This window comes from Phoxinus phoxinus, assembly GCF_949152265.1.
Source record: "Phoxinus phoxinus genome assembly, chromosome: 24".
In the NCBI taxonomy this organism is placed as follows: Eukaryota; Metazoa; Chordata; class Actinopteri; order Cypriniformes; family Leuciscidae; genus Phoxinus; species Phoxinus phoxinus.
This window is the reverse complement of record NC_136899.1, coordinates 18,991,080-19,011,878: the sequence shown is the minus strand read 5'-3', so window position 1 is coordinate 19,011,878 and position 20,799 is coordinate 18,991,080. Positions and strand designations below refer to the sequence as shown.

At 39.1% G+C, this 20,799-nt stretch overlaps 1 protein-coding gene across 1 annotated transcript in view; it reads left to right on the top strand.

Moving 5' to 3' along the window:
- The first annotated feature begins 758 nt into the window (after window positions 1–758).
- Window positions 759–20,799, top strand: part of cavin1b (caveolae associated protein 1b) — a 28,166-nt gene continuing 8,125 nt past the window's right edge. Inside the window, exon 1 of the mRNA XM_079601209.1 lies at window positions 759–1,670. Within this exon, the coding sequence (XP_079457335.1) occupies window positions 1,161–1,670 (510 nt within the window). The 5' untranslated portion in view covers window positions 759–1,160. The remainder of the gene's footprint in view (window positions 1,671–20,799) is intronic.

Genomic DNA, 20,799 nt, shown 5'->3' with positions numbered 1-20,799 from the left:
GTATATATTTAACAAAAACTGTACTTAGGGGTAATATAATATTAATACAATAAGGCCAGTAAAAAGCCCATATGCTTTCATGACTGTTTCTTAACATTAATGTACAGCTTTAAAGTACATTTTAAATGTAAAACCTTTTGTGGCGCTGTACAAGGTTGTCCCATTTTTTCAGGGGTGTAGTATTTGTCATGGTCATGTGATCATGGCAGCCACAAGGTGGACCATCCTTATGTAGAATAAAGGTGAACATGAAGTACAACATGTTCCTGGATCAACATCTTTCTTGATCCTGGCACAACATTCCAATCAACAATCAATCAAATCAGTTTTTGGGGAAAAGTTTACAGTTTATGTCAAGTTACAGCCAGTACAACCAGGGTTAGGTGCTTCTACATCAGTATATTCCCCTCCTATTTTAGGCATAAGTTATGGGAAGGGTTAGGTTTAATTGTAGGGTAAGGGTTAGGGCAAAATTTTGGGATTGGAATGATGTTCCAGGATCGACTAAATATGTGGTTGCAGGAACATGTCTTACTTGGCAAAATCACAGAAAGCATAGAATGAAACAACTTTTTTTTTTAAAGTAGACCATGGACTCTTCATCTTTAAATGTAGACTGTTTGTACATTGGAAAAAGTTAAGATCTTATTTAAGATTTCTTTTTGTTTCTTTTTTTCAATGGGGTCCCATTGGAGGCCACTGGGTGGAGCACTGCTCTCCAACACACACACACACAGAGCTACACACCGTGCAGGGGGGAGTGTCACTGGGTAAGAGGAAGGCAGCTGGCACGCAGCTGATTTGTCTGGAGGGTTTCACAGGAAAGTGTGGCATTCACGACCCAGCGCTCATGCAGTACAGACCGTCCACAGCTTACTTGCCAGCCTCTGCTGCTCTGGCCAGATCCCAAACACACACACAGAGAGAGAGAGAGAGAAAGTGAGTGTGAGAGAGAGAGAGAGAGAGAGAGAGAGAGAGAGAGAGAGAGAGAGAGAGAGAGGAGAGCAGATGTGGTTAGTGTGACAGAGGAGGGAACAGTTAGGTGAACTCTAGAGGGGAATCCTGAGAGCAGAAAGAAAGGCGAGTAAGGACACAGAACTTTCCACTGCTTTTATCCTTTCACATTCCATTGATTTTACTAGATACTTAAGCTTTTCAACATGGAAGTGATTCAAGACAGCCATCTGCACCTGGAGGTGCCTGAGCTGCACAAATCCCTTACTGAGATCTCAGAAGATGAAATCAACCTCCCAGCCTCTGATGATGAAGATGAAGCCAACACTGAGAACAAAACAAAAGATGCCGGTGAGAAAGAAGAGGCAGTTGTGGGAGAGAAAGGTGAGATCAATGGAGTCATGGTCCTGGCGCTGCTGGACAAAATCATCGGAGCCGTGGACCAGATCCAGCAGACGCAGGCCGGACTGGAAGCCCGTCAAAAGGAGATGGAGAGATCAGTGACGGGCATCCAGGGGGAACTCACCAAACTGTCCAAGAACCACACCACCACGGCAAACACGGTCAATAAGATGCTGGAGAAGGTGCGCAAGGTGAGCGTGAACGTGAAGTCGGTGCGGGGGAACATGGAGAAACAGGCCGGGCAGATCAAACGCCTGGAGAGCAACGAGAACGAACTTCTGAAGAGAAGAAACTTCAAAGTCATGATCTACCAGGTGAGGGGTGTGCACACACACGACACTTAGGATTGCTCAGGATTCAGGAGTTCTCAGTTACATTTCAATGAAGCATCAACATTGTCTTAAATGTTTGTCTTGAAATTTTCTATGATAAATAAAAGTGGAGACAAATGACAATTACAATAAGAGTATTGACCTAATGAATGCAAAAACACATAGCTCATAGATCAGATCTTGGAGGAAATTGATAAGAAATGTTATTGTTATCTCTTCATTGTTGAGATCTCTTCTCAAACTATATATTAGACGCGAGATTCCTGTTGTAAAAAGAGAAACAAAGTAAAAGTCTCCATTTGCTCTCTATTTAATGTTATTGGTGTCTGGGCGAAACAATTGGGATATTGACGAGATCTCGTTTGTGTTTTTTCTTTCCAAAATTTTCAAAGATGTTTTGTAGAAGACATCACAACTGTGTTTTGTAAATGTGATTTGCATTATAGATTTGGATAGGTCTACCAGTGTAATGTAAAATGCAGGGTATCACATGTCACAGTCATACTGTAGTTGGTAGGGTGTGGCTTTGGGTAATGAGTATATCGGTAACACTTTAGTTTAGGGTCAAATTCTCACTATTAACTATATAGTTGATTATTAGCATGCATATTACTAGGATATTGGCTGTTTATTAGTACTTTAAGCATGTATTAATGCCCTATTCTGCATAACCATATTCTACATACCCAATATCTAAACTTAACAACTACCTAACTAACTATTAATAAACAGTAGAAGTTTATTGAGGAAAACGTCGTAGATGTTGGTTAATAGTGAGAACTGGACCCTAAAGTGTGACCAGGATATATTACTATTATTAAATAGTACGGTACCATTTTTATAGTGGCACTAAAAAGTGTTTGCATACTTAAAATGCACGAATGCCATTGCATTACAACAAAATATCAAACCAACTGTCACTTGTTTTTCAGAATAAAAGTATAAGCACACTTTTCAAGCACAACTCATAACAAGAAGTTTACGTCACATATACGGTTACACTGTAAGAAAACAATTTGTAAAAAGAATTAGGCCTACCAATACCTTTTCCTTTAAGTTTACTTGTGACTTTTCTTGTGTAATATTAAGTTTAAAAATTGAGTGTAAATTTAAGATTACAAAGATATTTGGTCAAGTTTACAGTGAAATGTTGGTAGTTAATGCATAAAACAACACCTTGTTACTCTATAGGACAACTGTGTGAACTGACCTCATACTAAAAATTACCACATGATTAAAAGCCATTGGGCAAAAAATAACGAAGAAAAGACTTCTGAGAAGAAGCAACATATTTTATACATTTTGTTATCTGATATCCCGACATTATAAGGTGTGGCTTAAAGGGATAGTTCACCCAAAAATAAAGAATTTGTCACCATTTACAGTTCAACAGTCTGTTGAACACAAAATAAGATATTTAGAAGAATGTTGGTAACTAGACAGTTGATAGTAGCCACTAACTACCATAGTAGAAGAAAAAAATACAACGGATGTCATTGTTACCATCAACTGACTGGTTACCAACATTCTTCAGAATTTATTTGTAGGTGTTCAACAGAAGAAAGAAACTCATACAGGTTTGGAACAACATGAGGGTGAGTAAATTATGACAGAATTTTAATTTTTGGGTGAACTATCCCTTTAAGTAAAAAAAAAGAGAAGCTTTTTGAAGGTATCTTTTATGTATTCTGATTTCTGAAGGAAAAAACTGTGTTAGTGTGAACTGACGGCCACACACTGTGTGTGTTAGGAGCTGGGCTACCTGCTGCCTTATAAAAGCAGGATTCTGTTTGATGGCTGCAGAATAAACGAACACTGACATGTTTTTACATGCATTCTCTCCCCAACACGGCAGTCATGCTGGATTAATGTAGAGAAGGTCTCTTTCTTTTTCTCAGAGATGGAAAATACCACAAACAAAATCCAGAGACTATTTTAAAAGGGTGGGAGTGGTTTGTTAGGGAAAGAGGGAATGAAAGAACACGAACAGTGGGTAAGGACAAAGTAGAGGGGAGTGGGAAAAGCAAAAAATAAAAATAAAAAATGGTAGCCTCATGCAAAAATAGTCAGAGAGATTTACTCAGACAGTCTGTCTGTAGTTAGAGTTTTTTTCGGCTGTATAATGCGATGTGTAATAGCTTGCAGCTTTGCACAGTGGCGCAAGAACATTCAGAGTTTCCACACAGTGAGTCAGAAAAGGCTGGAGCTGCCCGCCCCACGCACACACACTCCACTAATTACTCTTCCCAATATCCTTCCTTCGCTCATCAGAGAGGGAGGGTGGGGCGCTCACAATTCCACCCTGTTATTTAGCAAGTTTAGGAAGATCAAATTCCACTCTTTTCATTAATTTGTTCTTTCATTTACTTACTCAATCCCTTTTCTTTTTCTCTTAGTCAAATATGCAAATAGATGTGAATACTTGGTGGATGTATTGTGAGCATCACATTATACAACATGCATTCTCGCTTTATTGTCTTGAGTTGTCAGACGTTTGACTTTGCCATGGTCTGCAGCTTATTTTGGCCAAGAGCAACCGGCCCACTTGAGGAATGTACCTTCTGAAATGGTTTACATTAAATAAATGGTAGGCTACTACTACTTTGTGGGTAATGATGCTGACATATCTGTCATATAGTTTATTTATATTCTTTATTATGTATAAATGGTACACCAAGGTGAACATATTTAGACATGTTGTGAACCCTGTTTTGTTTTTAGGCAGTTGAATATAACTTTTAAAAAAGCCTGTTGCAAGCTTTACTGCCACTCGTCAATGGCAGCTGTCACAGTTGCTAGGCGACAAGAACAATCCCTCGTAAGCTAGACCGTCCCATTTAATAACGTTCAAGGTCCTTGCACACTGAATTTGAAATTCTCTTCCAAAATACATTTACGTACTGCTTCCAAAACTTTTGTCCGTCAAAAAACAATTTTCTGCGTTTTTCGCATTCGTAGCAAGCATTTTGAGAGGTGTTTTGACCATTCAGAGCCGCAGAACCGCCATCCAGAACTGTTCAGGATCAAATGGTTCACAGAAACACTTCTTTTTAATATGTGGCTCCTGTATCACTAGCAAAGCATCAAACTGAACCACTGATATCCTGAAGTAAACATTAAATTGACCTGGATAATCCCTCAGCTCCTTGACAAGGAGGAGGAACTCTCCTTCCTCTCTACGCAATCTCAAGATTGGATGGAGCCAATATTTCCTCCCCCCCCCCCCCCTTTTAAGAAGAGAAAAAAGACAACAAAATCATTCTTACTGCTTGAAAACGCATACAAAAATGTAGTGTGCAAGGACCTTCAGTTCGACCTTCGCTGCCTTCGAAGGCGTGGCTTTTTAAAGTCTGATTCATTCGAAGGATGCAGCCTCTGAATTGGGACAGCCATTGTATATCCGCAGTCCATTCTCTTCCGGTTTACCTCTTTTGAAAGACAGATACAAACTACTGCCACCTGCTGGTACGGAGAGTTATTTCCTCTAACGCATGCGCAAATGTTCATGGTAGTTGGCTATTAGCCGTCAGTCTTTGTGGTGCGTTAAAATGTAAAATTTTGGATCAGATGCAGGCGACGTGAGGTGAAAAAACAGTCGTTGGCACTAGTTCTTTGATGCTGTTTTGGACAACTGTAAATATAAAATAGTTTATGCTAATGTCTGCTATAGCACCTTTCGTGTAGCAATGCTGAGAATGCTTGTGTTGCTTTATAAATTGCATTCTGGTGCATTTTAGAGTATAACGTTCCTTGAAAACCTAGAAGCGTTTACATTCAAAAACGATGTTTCATCAGAGCCAAGACGTTTCAGCAATGGCATGCAAATATAACCATTAGATAATTACATACACATCTGATTTGCATGTTCCACGGGTGTGTTGAAATGGTTTAAAGGACAAAGAGCAATCTAATCGTTTGTCTCCCTTTAGCACAGTACTTTCCATATTTCATAATTTGTGAAATGTGTGTCTGACAGACACTCCAGGGTCACGAGTTAGAATGTGTTTAGGGGAGTTGTTGTGTCCCTGCCCAAAGGAGACGCCCCTCTCTTCTTCACAACCTTTAGCTCTTCTGTTCTGAGTGAAAGAATAATAGTTTTCATTCAGCAGTGACTGTCATGTAGTGTTGTGGAAGCTAGTTGGCAAGCTACTGGAAGCTAGTCATAATGTAATGTAGTTAGACTACAGCAGAGACAGTAGTAAAAGGAGACGGGACACTTGTAGAAAAAGCAATAGGATCATTCAAAATGGTCAATATTGCAACTTTGGTCTTTTCTCTTTCAAGCAGATAGAAGCTAATCGTAGTCCTAGAAACTAGATGCTGGGGATGTCACCAGTTAGTAGCTACTGCCGAATCTTTGCCTTTCCAACCCCTCTATATCATCACAATCGTTCATCCTGCCATCTTCTGCTGCTACGACTGACTGTCTCTCTCTCAGCTATACATCTGCTAACATGCTTTTTTCGACAAAATTCATTCTCTCTGTTCATTATGTGTTTGATATTCAATTGAGTCGGACAAAAGTTTTTTTTTTTTTTTTTATAGATCAGTTGGCATCAGCTAAGCATCATACTGTAGTTGTGTGTGCTTTTCAGGTAATAGTAAAAGTACAAATGTCTTGCAGCACGTTGTCATAATATTTTGGATTTGTGCAATTATTATTTTTTTTACGTTCTCTTTATTTAATGTCAACATTAAGTCATATGTAACCAATTTCACTCAATAAGACAGATTTATGAGTGAAACTTGATATTTAGGTGGGACTTAGGCCCTGTCCCAAATGGCACACTCCGGACTTGTGGACTTCCTCAGAGTCCACACTTTGGTGACGTCATGTAGTGCAGACCTATAGGGCCCTTGGCGCGAGTGCACGAGGGCGCATTGAGAGGTATTTTTGGGACAGACTCGATCGCCACGCCGGAAATAGGAAGACGGTCCGGTTGTTGTTTAAATATTATATTTCTACATTTACATATGACTCAGTAAAGCCCTGACATTCGTTTATATTTATTTAATTAAGCATAATGCGATCGTAGCCTATTATTCAGTGCGCTATTTATGTTTATATTAAATATAAATATATATTTATATTTATGTTTGAGACATCAACCACTGGTTGATGACCATAATGTTTGTATAAACTGTAGGTAATAACTGGCAAAATGTACACATAGGTTATAAAAATAATGATATTTACACTTAAATATTTTCTTCTCATCCATGTTAACATGAGTCAAAGCTCCTCCCATTCGTTGTCTGATTGGCCTTTCGCAAATTCGCAAGGATTTCTGGGTAGTTAAAGTGCGTGAAGCCTGCATCCATGCGGGCTTCGCGGAAGACCGCTTCAAGGGTACAAAGGGGGCGCTGCTGAGCACACTTCAGAGCGTTAAAATGATGAATGGGACGGCCTACGGACTCGTAGACTCAGCGAGCACGCGCAATTTAAGTCCACGAGACCGAAAGTCCACATCAAGTGCGCCATTTGGGACAGGGCCTTAAAAGTCACCTCTGTAATTTTTTTCGTTCATGTGGCACTGGCCGATATGGCAGTTGTCTTAGACTTATACTGACACCTAGTGGCGTGGATGCAGTATTATACAAATATTTTCAATTGGGCTTTATGCACAGCTGCACTACTTCCTGAATTTAGCCAGCTCCTTTGTTTCCTGTCTGCCATCATTGGACAAACTGATTAATCCAGGTGTGTCTGACCGAGAACAATAATCAGACACACCTGGATTAATCAACAAATTAATAATTAATTTGTACAATAATGGCAGACAGGAAACAAAGGAGCTGGCTAAAGTTCAGGAAGTAGTGCAGCTGTGCATAAAGCCCATTACTGATCCCATTGTAGAAATGTTCTGCAGTAAGTTATGCTGTTTTTTTTCTGTTAGCAAAAGAGTCCAAAAACAATAGAGGCTACTAAGAAATAGCATGTAGTATGTATTTCACATGTCAGCCTCCATGAGGTGAACTGCTTAACATAGAAAAAAGTTGCTTTTATTAGACTGCTGATGGAGTCTTATCTGTCTTATCTTATGTGTTTTTGTTTTGTTTTGTTTTTTCAAATATACTATTTTGGTCTAAATGTGTGAAACCTTTCTAATGCAGAAAAAACAGTCTATTACAATTTCAGAAAACATTACAAAGACAAAAAAAAATATTAGTTGGGATAACATGCGTAGAATTGTTCAAAACTAGGAACATGTATTAGGAATTATAAACGGCATCACTAACAGTTTATTCCCTCCCCAAAAATAAAAAACAGAAAGTAAGATAATAATAGATAAGTATGTTTTTTTAATGCTTTTTTTTCTACAACTTATTAACTGTAAATAGTTCTCATTTAGATTTAGATTAATGTCAAAAGGTCATTAAAGCGCAACACTTAATTGTGCTTAATTGTCCTAACACTTCAATAACATTCATTGTCACTTCTTGGGCCCTCTGGGCATGGCTTTAGAGGTGTATTCCAGTTCTTATTCTTCTATTCAGTGAAAGCAGGAAAGGGAATAAGAGAGGAGGGTTTTGTGGTAGGGTGTGGTGTTCTAACAAAGTGGAGCTCATATTTACCGTGCTGATTCATTCTTCAGGCATCCTGACTCCTAAAACTCTCCATCTAGCTTTCTTGCTTCCCATTTTGAACCACTGCCAGGATATCACACATCTATAAACCTGCCAGTACCTTTCACACCCTGATACTCCCAGCCTCCAAAATCCTGATAACTCATTGGCCTGAACTTCACCTCAAACTGTTGAATACATTTGCTATGACTGTTACTGATAGCTGTTATGTGAGCAGTTTAATAATATCATAATAAGGTATGCAAGCTAATTCATTTCACAATAAACGTAAAAAGAAACACGCACGCACGCACGCACGCAGACGCACGCACGCAGACGCACACGCACACGCACACACACACACACACACACACACACACACACACACACACACACACACACACACACACACACACTATTTGATAGAAAATATTAATGTTGTGAAATATTATTTAAAAAAATCTATTTTAATATATTTTGAAATATTATTTATTCCTGTCATCATCAGTCTTTAATGTCACATTATCCCTCAGAAATCAATCGAATATGCTGATTTGCTACTCGGGAAGCATTTAGGATTATTATATCAATGTTGAAAACAGTTGTGCTGCTAAATATCTTTGAAATCATGATAAATGTTTTTCTCCAGAATTCTTTGAATAAAACGTCCAAAGAAAATCATTCATTTCAAATAAAAATAATCTAAATATAGAAAATAAAATCATAATTAAAACATATTTCAGATTTTTGTTAATAGCTGTTGTATAAAATAGATCCTTCAGCACACCTTTGTTAGTGTTCAGTTAGTTTCAAAAGTGGATCTTATTCAGAATAGGCTGCAATATTAAAGTCAGTCCTCAAAAGTCCATGAGCAAAAATCTAAAATATTTAGATTATGGTGAGAAATCTGCAGTAATGGATTGAGACGATTTAATAAGTGAGAAATTAGAAGGAAAAACTTGGATCTTGTCCACCTTATAGAGACTGGAATGCTTAAGTGTATAACTTACATCATGAAGACTGATCACATACTGTAGTAAGTTGATAACTAATGTATTATATCTGCCCGTTACACTGGTAGACCATATATGGCAAAGTCACAGAAATACTCCTGTTGTCTGCGTCATGTAGAAAAGCCCATTTGCCTTGTTTCACTTTGGAAGCGATTTCAGCGAGGCAGGGGCTTTCTCCACTGACCGAAAAGAGAGAGAGACAGCGTATGAGACCAGGAAAACAAGAGCATTAGAGGAAAAGTTTGTGAATCAGACAGTAAGAACCATGCAGGGTGAAGCTATGAGAACAGAACGACATCTGGGCTTCTAAAACACAGCTAGCACACACACATCTGTGAGAAGGGAAGGAAAGGCACTAGTGGTTGCTATAAATAGGATCCGCTGCATAGTTGTTTGATTATGAGAGGGGGAGAAGGCTCATGGATGAGGTTGGGTTATTCTCTATAATTGATCAGAAAGCATCATGTCCAGCTGAAGGGAGATAGCAGAATGGATGGCTATATCCACCGCTGGCACGGTCCAGTGCTGTGTGTCTTTTTTGATTTCTTTCTGTGCAGTTAATCTTCAGGCGGCATGAGGCATAGCAGCATGACTCTGGCTTTTGGCCCATGTTTCTCAGTTTGGCATAGGCTTTATCTTGTGTGCTCTCTATCTCATACCCTCCTTCTTTCATTTTCTCCTTTTCAGGATTCTTTGAAACTGCGTATGAGCTACAAGCTAGTTGTAATTTAAAGAAGTTAAACAGTTTAGAGACCCTTTGTTAACTTAAATACAAAAAAACAAGCAACATGGCAAGAAAACCATTTTAAAAAAGTACACTTCAGCATACTTCAACTTATTAAGAGCACTTGTTACAGAAATAATATACCTCTGTACTTTCAGCCACTTAATTGCATGTTAATTAAGTGTGTTAAAGGGGTCATGGAATGTTTTTTTTATTATTAGGGCCCAAGCCTTGAAAAGGCGAAGGCCCTATTGTTTTCCTTCGGATTATTCTTCTTTATTATTTATTATTTATTAGGGCCCAAGCCTTGAAAAGGCGAAGGCCCTATTGTTTTCCTCCGGATTATTATTATTATTTTTCTTACGACTATTCGGGCACTTTTGGGGGCCTTAACGTGCTCAAAAACTCTTGAAACTTTGCACACTGGTCAGAACCCGCGGCCATTAGAGCCGGACTGAAGCTGGTACCCGGGCGTGGCAGGGGGGCTCGACAGCGCCCCCTGGAACGGGGTCCGAAAACTTGGTCCATAAATCAAACACGCTTGCATGAAATAATATGAAACTCGGTACACTTATAGATCTCATCGGTTCATATATCCTTCATGCTCTGACTTTTTACGCCAGCCCAACAGGAAGTCGGCTATTTGGGGTAGTTAGAAAAACGCATTCAATGGAATTTAAAATACTCCTCCTAGACGATTCAACCAATCGCCACGAAACTCGGTGTGCATGAAGTCAAGACATTGAGGATGAAAAATTGCGAGGGGATTTTTGATATCTCGAACGGTTTGGCCGTGGCGAGGAAACGAATTTATGGCGAATATTGGAAACAGGAAGTGTGTTATAACATCCTCATACATTAATTGATCTTGATGAAACTTCAGCAGTGTGTTCGCTGTAAGAGGCCCATCACATGGATGTGACTATTGTGAGTCAAAGTTATAGCGCCACCAACTGGCAGCAGGAAGTGTGTCACTTTCAAAATGCTTTGAATTCACCCTCTTATTTTTACCCGATTTGCTTCAAACTTCATCTGTATAATGTAAACACACGACAGATGTAGACCTGTGAAAGGATTATTGATATCTTTAATACTGTCGCCATGGCAACGCTTTAAACTTTTATATTCTTTTTGGATGCATTTGAGGCTCTTAACATACTTCAAATTGCATGAAACTCAACATGCATATCAGATTTATTGTCTAATAGACATGTGCGAAGTTTCAGAAACGGGCGTGGTAAGGGGCTGAGTAGCGCCACCTTTAGTCAAAAATGGGGTATTAGTTTTACCTACAGTAACCAAAATCGGTATCTATATTTATCTCCCCGAGCCGGACAACTTTCTAATTTACAGTCATTAGCTCCGACCAACAGGAAGTCAGATATTTTGGTTTGAATGTGTACTGTTTGGAGCATTTTCCCTCTGCCCCTCTGCATCTGTGTGTGTGTGTGTGTGTGTGTGTGTGTGTGTGAGGAGGGGGGCTAGTTTAGTTTAACCCTTTCTCTGCTGTGTGCAAAATCTCGGGCACTTTTGGGGCCCTTAACGTGCTCGAAAACTCTTGAAATTTTGCACACAGGTCAGAACCCTCAGGGCCGGGCTGAAGCTGGTACCCGGGCGTGGCAGGGGGGCTCGACAGCGCCCCCTGGAATGGGATTCGAACACTTGTCCGTATATCAAACACGCTTGCATGTAATAATATGAAACTCGGTACACATTTAGATCTCATCGGGCCGAACAACTTTCGTGCTCTAAGTTTTACGCCAGTCCAACAGGAAGTCGGCTATTGTGGGTGGTATGAAAACGCATGCCCCTGGAATTTGATATACTCCTCCAAGAAAATGAGTCTGATCACCACCAAACTCGGTCAGCATGAAGTCAAGACATGGATGATTCTAAATTGCGGACGGATTTTTGATATCTCAAACGGTTTGGCCGTGGCGAGGAAACGAATTTATGGCGAGAAAAGAGAAACACGATGTGTTATAACGTCTTCATACATTTATTGATCTTGATGAAACTTCAGTAGCGTGTTTGTTGTAAGAGGCCGATCACATGGATGTAACTAATGTGAGTCAAAGTTATAGCGCCACCAACTGGCAGCAGGAAATGTGTTACTTTTGACAAAAGTGGGGGGGTTAGTTTTACCTGCAGTCACAAAACTTGGTATGTATATTGTGCACATCGAGCCGGACAACTTTCTGATTTACAGTCATTAGCTCCGACCAACAAGAAGTCAGATATTTTGGTTTGAATGTGATTTATGGTATACTTTAGACTACGAGTTTTTAGCAGTGGTTTATTTTATTCACACCAAACTTTTTCAACATGATGAAAATACATTAAAGATGCTAAATTGTGAACGGATATTAAATATCTCAAACGGTTTTGCTATGGCGAGGGATTAAAGTAATGTCCAAAAAAGGGAAACACTAAAAGCCTCATATCTTCTAAAAATGTTATTATTCACCATTTATTTCTATATAAAAGTATACAAATATCAGAACTAAACCCATTTTGTTCTTTTTTTCAATTTAAGAATTATGTATATGTTAAAAAACAGCCAGAATGCGCTATTTAGTCAAAAAATAAGTCATACATAGGGCAATACTGCCCTCTTGTGATCAAAATCAGGTAGGCCCATTGTATATTGTATCTATTTAAATAGTGACTGTTAGAATATTTTCCTACCGGTTAATCGATGTGTGATTAAAGCGGGGGCTTTTAAATCGCTAACTTAAAAGCCAAAGTAAGTAGGCTACTGGACGTCTGAATGAACTAAAACACATTCACTCTGTTCTGCTCGTTCCTCGCCGTGAACGCGTTATTGCTCGTGCAGCCGTGAGCATTTCGTTTAATTTTAAACATAGCGCCATTTCGGGGGTGGGATTGCTTGAATTGCGTGTTCAATAGCCTATTATTCTTAATCTTTTCAGTCAGCTCTTCACTCATGATTAATGAAATTGGACTCCTTGTGCTGATGTTTGCTGAGACTCATTCAGCTCACGATTTATTAAGCGGACACGTTCAGGTTTTAATAGGCTAGTGCCCACTATATTTGAATATCTGTATGTAATATCTATACCTAGTCACACCCTACTCTTATTAAATGTATGCTTCATAGTTCAATTTTAATTTCTAAATTTGATCTATAAATTAAATTATTTAGAATAATAACACTGTAGGACTGTTAGCCTACCCTGTGGCTGATCAAATTAAATATTTTACACTGAAAAATAACAATGCATTAAATAATGTTACAAGATTGTTTTAAATATAAGTTAATTAACGATCGTTGCAAAGAATGAAAGGCTACTTTTAAACATAACACTAAACCTCCTTTAGGTGTCGCCAGGCGACCGTCTTAATGAGCGAGTCATTGATTCATTCGTTCAAACGAGTCGTTCAAATGACTGAGTCATTCATGAATGACACAGATCTTTATGGATTGATCATTGAATCTTTGAGTCAAGCGATTCTTTCAAAATGCGGAATCATTCACTAATGAAAAAACACTGAGATGCGCAATGGTTCTGCTGTGATCTTTGTTTAACTATTTTCGCTGCTGAAACAGAACAAAAACAGTCAACATTGTTGTGTGTGTGTGTGTGTGATTTTGGTTGGGTGACATTTGTAGGTTACAGTTTGACAAGAGTTTATAGTTTAACAAAAGCACAATGTTGTGTTTTATTGCGAGTGTACACAAATATAAGGAAACACTTTGCAGTTTGAATGATGTCCTGTATGAACAAAATGACAGAGTATGTTTTTATGTCTCCATTTTTCGATCGATCCTCGTACACACACACACACACACACACACACACATTGCAATCTTGACATTGCAGCCACACACACAGACAGCCCCTCCTGTGTGTGTCTGTGTGGGGAGGGGGGCAGAAAGACTATTAAAAATAGGTATATTGTGCCATCTAGTGTTTTATACTATGTATAAATGTGTTTTTTCTTTTAAACAAGTGTTTTAAAGTACACTAATTTCAATTAATTCAATGCTGCATTTTTATGTATATTTAAACATTATCAAAGACTACTTTCTGTCAAAGTTAGGATGTTATTTTTTTAGTTTCAAAAGTTCTCTGTCTCCCTCTGTCTGTCATTCCCCTCCCCTATTCCTGTTTTTTCATTGCACGTTTTTCAATGTAAAAAAATCTTTCTGTTTTGATATATTTAAACTTTTAAAAAAAATCTGGCAAAAAATCTGCCCTCGATGAGCCTTTTGCACAACCCATTTTTTTATTTTATTTTTTCACTGTTCTAATCAGGTCAGGCAAGTCAAATTCTCTGTCTTGTCCCTTAAAAAATTTAATATATATATATATATTATATATACCACACTTCATATGAATTTTTGGTCTTGTTTACTTACAATGGCTGCTGATTTCATGTGTCCGTTAAGTCCATGAGACTGGGTGTCTAATTTTTCATTTTAGGTTTCAGAAGGGTGCTCACGCATACTTTGTGGTTGATATGTGCCCTCAATGCGCACTTTTGCAGAACCCACACTGATGCAAGCTCTAAAGCAGACTTCTTCTGGACAGTCAAAGCAGAGTTACGTTACTGCCCGTCGTGCACAGGAACCCTAAAGGCACCGGGGTGGCGGATTTTTATATATATATATATATATATATATATATATATATATATATATATATATATATATATATGTATATATATATATATATAAATAAATAGAGCTGCAAGCAGCGATGGAGGGCCCAAGCCGGTGGCACCGTCTTCCTGGTGCCTTTAGTGCAACTAAAGGCACCGGGGTGGCGGTGCCACCGGCTTGGGCCCGTAATCGCTGCTTGCAGCTCTATTTATTTATATATATATATATATACATATATATATATATATATATATATATATATTTAGGGCCCAAGCCCTGAAAGGGCGCAGAGCCCTATTGTTCTTCTAAGGGTTTTTTGTTTTTCTTCTTCTTCTTCTTCTTCTTCTTCTTCTTCTTCTTCTTTATAATAAATTTTTTTTCAAGGTTTTTGCCACTTTTGGGGGCCTTAACGTGCTCAAAAACTCTTGAAACTTTGCACACTGGTCAGAACCCGCGGCCATTAGAGCCGGACTGAAGCTGGTACCCGGGCGTGGCAGGGGGGCTCGACAGCGCCCCCTGGAACGGGGTCCGAAAACTTGGTCCATAAATCAAACACGCTTGCATGAAATAATATGAAACTCGGTACACTTATAGATCTCACCGGTTCATATATCCTTCATGCTCTGACTTTTTACCCCAGCCCAACAGGAAGTCGGCTATTTGGCGTAGTTTAAAAAACACATGCAATGGAATTTAAAATACTCCTCCTAGACGATTCAACCAATCACCACGAAACTCGGTGTGCATGAACTCAAGACATTGAGGATGAAAAGTTGCGAGGGGATTTTTGATATCTCGAACGGTTTGGCCGTGGCGAGGAAACGAATTTATGGCGAATATTGGAAACAGGAAGTGTGTTATAACATCCTCATACATTAATTGATCTTGATGAAACTTCAGCAGTGTGTTCGCTGTAAGAGGCCGATCACATGGATGTGACTATTGTGAGTCAAAGTTATAGCGCCACCAACTGGCAGCAGGAAGTGTGTCACTTTCGAAATGCTTTGAAATCACCCTCTTATTTTTACCCGATTTGCTTCAAACTTCATGTGTATAATGTAAACACACGACAGATGTAGACCTGTGAAAGGATTATTGATATCTTTAATACTGTCGCCATGGCAACGCTTTAAACTTTTATATTCTTTTTGGATGCATTTGAAGCTCTTAACATGCTTCAAATTGCATGAAACTCAACATGCATTTGACATTTATTGTGTAATAGACATGTGCGAAGTTTCAGAAACGGGCGTGGTAAGGGGCTCAGTAGCGCCACCTTTAGTCAAAAATGGGGTATTAGTTTTACCTACAGTAACCAAACTCGGTACGTATATTCTTCTCTTCGATCCGGACAACTTTCTAATTTACAGTCATTAGCTCCGACCAACAGGAAGTCAGATATTTTGGTTTGAATGTGATTTGATGGGAATTTTGCCAGTCTCTCTCAGTGTCTGTGTGTGTGAGAGAGGAGGGGGGCTTTATTTTAACCCTTTCTCTGCTGTGTGGGACTTCTCGGGCACTTTTGGGGCCCTTAACGTGCTCGAAAACTCTTGAAACTTTGCACACAGGTCAGAACCTGCGGCCATCAGGGCTGGGCTGAAGCTGGTACCCGGGCGTGGCAGGGGAGCTCAACAGCGCCCCCTTGAACGTGGTCCGAAAAACTTGGTCCATATATCAAACACGTTTGCATGTAATAATATGAAACTCGGTACACATATAGATTTAATCGGGCCGAACAACTTTCGTGCTCTAAGTTTTACGCCAGTCCAACAGGAAGTCGGCTATTATGGGCTGTATGAAAATGCATGCCCCTGGAATTTGATATACTCGTCCAAGAAAAATTATCCTATCGCCACCAAACTCGGTCAGCATGAAGTCAAGACATTGAGGACGGTAAATTGCGGACGGATTTTTGATATCTCGAACGGTTTGGCCGTGGCGAGGAAACGAAGTTATGGCGAGAAAAGAAAAACACATTGTGTTATAACGTCTTCATACATTTATTGATCTTGATGAAACTTCAGCAGTGTGTTTGTTGTAAGAGGGCGATCACATGGATGTGACTATTGTGAGTCAAAGTTATAGCGCCACCAACTGGCAGCAGGAAGTGTGTTACTTTCAAGATACTTTTGACTAAAGTGGGTGGGTTATTTTTACCTACAGTCACAAAACTCGGTATGTAAATTGTGCTTATCGATCCGGACAACTTTCTCATTTACAGTCATTAGCTCCGACCAACAGGAAGTCAGATATTTTGGTTTGAATGTGGTTTTGTCTCTCTCTGACAGAGTTCCCCCTGCCATTCTCTGTGTGTGTGTGTGTGTGTGTGTGTGTGTGTGTGTGTGTGTGTGTGGGGAGGGAGGGAGGGCACACACACAGACAGCCCCCCCCCCTTTTCTGTGTGTGTTTGGAGGGGAGCAGAAAGACTCACACTGATGCAAGCTCTAAAGCAGACTTCTTCTCGACAGTCAAAGCGGGGTTACGTTATTGCCCGTCGTGCACAGGAACCCGAAAGGCAACGGGGTGGCGGCTTTTTATATATATATATATATATATATATATATATATATATATATATATATATATATATATATATATAAATAAATATAGCTGCAAGCAGCGATGGAGGGCCCAAGCCGGTGGCAGCGCCAGCCCGGTGCCTTTAGTGTAACTAAAGGCACCAGGGTGGCGGTGCCACCGGCTTGGGCCCGTAATCGCTGCTTGCAGCTATATTTATTTATATATATATATATATATATATATATATATATATATATATATATATATATATTTATTTTTATGTTCATTGAGGTTCACTTTTAATGTTAATTAAGTTTTTTAACTAAAAACACATATATATGTGGAAAAAGTATTATTTTCAACTCTCGTTCTGAACATATGTCTGAAATGATCAGTTTTTAAGGGTCGGCTCTTTTAAGTCTTGCCAGTAAACGGCCACTGTTATGATTGGCTAACATCACAAACATAATCACCGCCCACTTAATCCATATAAAAACGTACAGCGGACTCAAGTGCGTAGTGTACGTCAGAAAGCGAATGTGCATACAGTATCCAGTGTAGACAGCATCAGTTATTATAATGGATCCAATTTGCTTTCGATGAAATTCAGCACTCACATCAGGTGTAGGCAAGTCGTTAAGCGACTGAACGCCAGTGGGCGGGGCCTATGATGCGATGATGTAAAACTATTCGTCGAGGTCTTGCACTTGAGGCAGTCATATGCAAATCTATTTGCCCATGTGATGTCACAAATCCCACGATATCAAAACGAGCCATTTATGGAGCTTGCTTAAATAAATTATTTGTTTATAATGAGGAGAATGTTTTAGGATGAAATGCAGGATGTTTTAAAGGTACAAAATCCTCTTATATGTCAAAAGATCGTGAACCCTTTAAGAAATATAGTCAATGAAAGTGTACTCTCTTTAAGTGGCCTTTAATTTTGTTCATGTATTTTCCCTGCACATAAACAAAGAATCGCGATTACAGCACGGCACATACATGTACATTTATGCTAGATATAACTAAAAGTATAAAGCACTCCATACAAACCACATGTAAAATGTTGAACACATACTTAATCTAAATGAACTGAATCACTAAAATAAAAACTAAAACGAATCAGACCTCCCACTGCTACTTGTGGATATTCTAGGACTACGCGCTACTCGTTGGTTAAAAAAAACTTAGCCTCTGACATGGAAAAAAAGTTATTTAGTAGTAGCCTATTACTAGGTAGCTACTCCCCAGTTGTGGTTCCTGTCTAAGATGAATGATAGCCACAGTGGGCCTACACAGAGGTAGCATTCTTCTTTATTTTACAAGAAACTACCCCCTTTGTATAAACAGCAACACAAATAATAAAGGAGAAAGAGATTGATCGCTGGCCGTTTGTGGATTGGACTATAAACACACACTGTTAAAGGGTTTGTTCACCCCAAAATTGTAATTGTCTGTCATCATTTACTCACCCTGATGTTGTTCCAAACCCGTAAGACTTTCGTTCATCTTCGAAACAAAAATGAAAATCTTTTTGATTAAATCTGAGAGCTTTTCGTCCTCTTCATTGACAGTCTACGCAACTACCACTTTGAAGCTTCAACAAGTTCATAAAGAGATTGTAAAACTAATCCATGAGCGATTTAGTCCAAATGTTCTGAAGAGACTCGCCGCTTTATATGATGAACAGATTGGCTTTTATTCACATTTAAACATTGATCAGCGAAACATAAACAGAATCTAAACCGAACTTGCTTGACGTGCGCAAACAAACCTCATTGGTTCTTGCGGAAGCTCAAACGTGCGTAACACATGAGAATGAACCTCATTGGTTCTCGCAGGCTAAGCATGCATTCTTGAGCTTCTGTTTACCACAACTGATTTATGAACCTTTTGAAGCGTCAAAGTGTCTGTTGGGTAGCTGTCAATGAGGGACAGAAAGCTCTCAGATATCATCCAAAATATCTTCATTTGTGGTCTGAAGAAAAACGAAAGCCTTATGGGTTTTGAAACGACATCAGGGTGAGTAATTAATAACAAAATTTAAAATGTTGGGTGAACTATCTAAATGCATTTAAATCCTGAACATGGCAGTTTTTAACAATGGTTGCTAGTTATATCTCACTCTGATTTCCTTTCCTTTTTTTTTTTTTACCTTTTTTTTGTTAACGAAGAAATATTAACGATTGGATATGTATTTTTATTTGCCAATAGTAGGATATTTTGACAAAGGCAATCCTTTTGTGTTTGAATTTAGAAATTTGTTCATTTTCAGTTTAGCGTTATGTGCAGGGCAAAAAAAGTGTAGAAAAATAAGAAACAGAAGTCTGATCCAGTATTTTGCTGTGGGGAGCATTTGGTACATTACTACGGCTGTACAGAGAGGATGTGCTGATGTTCCACACAGTCATAAATCTCTGTGTAAACACTAACCTCTCTCCTCCATTGTTATTGGAAAGAGTAACTCAGCAGCACCATGGCAACCGTGATCGTGGTGCCAGACAGCGCTCTAAATCAGCGGGCAGAACCAACCAACGGCGATGGCATGTTCTGAATAACAAGCTACATATTTTTTCACTGTACTGCATATAGGAAAACGTCAGTTTAAGAAATGGGTTGCAGCTTACCACAGGCTGGAAACTGCCCGCTTTGCTTATAAAACTCAACATGGCAGCGAATGCATGAGTTTCTCCATGCGCCATGCTTTAAACCATTAGGAAACATTTTTGAACAGTCTGTTGTTGATGAATATGAAAATAAAGAATTGCTTTGTGAGTTCCAGATGCTGTATGCCAATGTTCACTTTCTCAGAGCAAGCGTGTTCCAATGGACTCTTTTATGGCATATAGCATATTGATTTCCTAAAGTTTACACAGAACTCCACATGGATGTGAATTATCGAGGACAGCCGCAATTGCTAAGCACACAGTTGCCACAGTTGTCTTGATGGTCACCATGAGGATATTGTTGTGCGGTTGCCATAGAAACTGCCAGTGTTTATGACATCAAAGAGTTTAATTTGGTGTTGTAACAGTTGAACAGCCTTGCTCTCTCTATCTCAACAACAGCCTCTGATTCATCAAATATTCCCTGCAGGGAAAGCCAGCATACCATCACTTTATATAGTCAAATCTCTCTCTCCCTCTCTTTTGCAGAGAAAATAACTCAGCAAAAGAACAGCTGAAAAGAATAGACTCTTCTCTAGAGTATGTCCACACAAATGTTTTCCAATTTCTCTCTCCTTCTGTTCCTCCATTAACATGATGAGGATTATCATGATGATAAAAGAACGGATTGTTCAGACTTTGAATTCAAACAACACCAATGCTATGTTCTGTCTTTCGAGTAGAGGTTACAGTTTCAAGGCCGCAGTCCAAGGACTGAATGTGACTCTAACCTCTTAGCATCCAAGGTGAACTCATCAATGAAATAGTGAAATCATCAATATTTGGTGGGAATACTGCCTTAGTTCCACTTTTTTAAGTCATCTAATTTGGTAGGTGGCACCATAGAAATAAATACATAGATGCCTCATTAGTGGCTGTTTCTATGGGCCGCTATAGTAAGCCGCCTGCCATATTGGAAAGGTCAAAGCTGGTTAACAGTGGAGAAGGGGATGCCGCATCTACGTGTGGTATTGTCACAAAAAATAATCATACT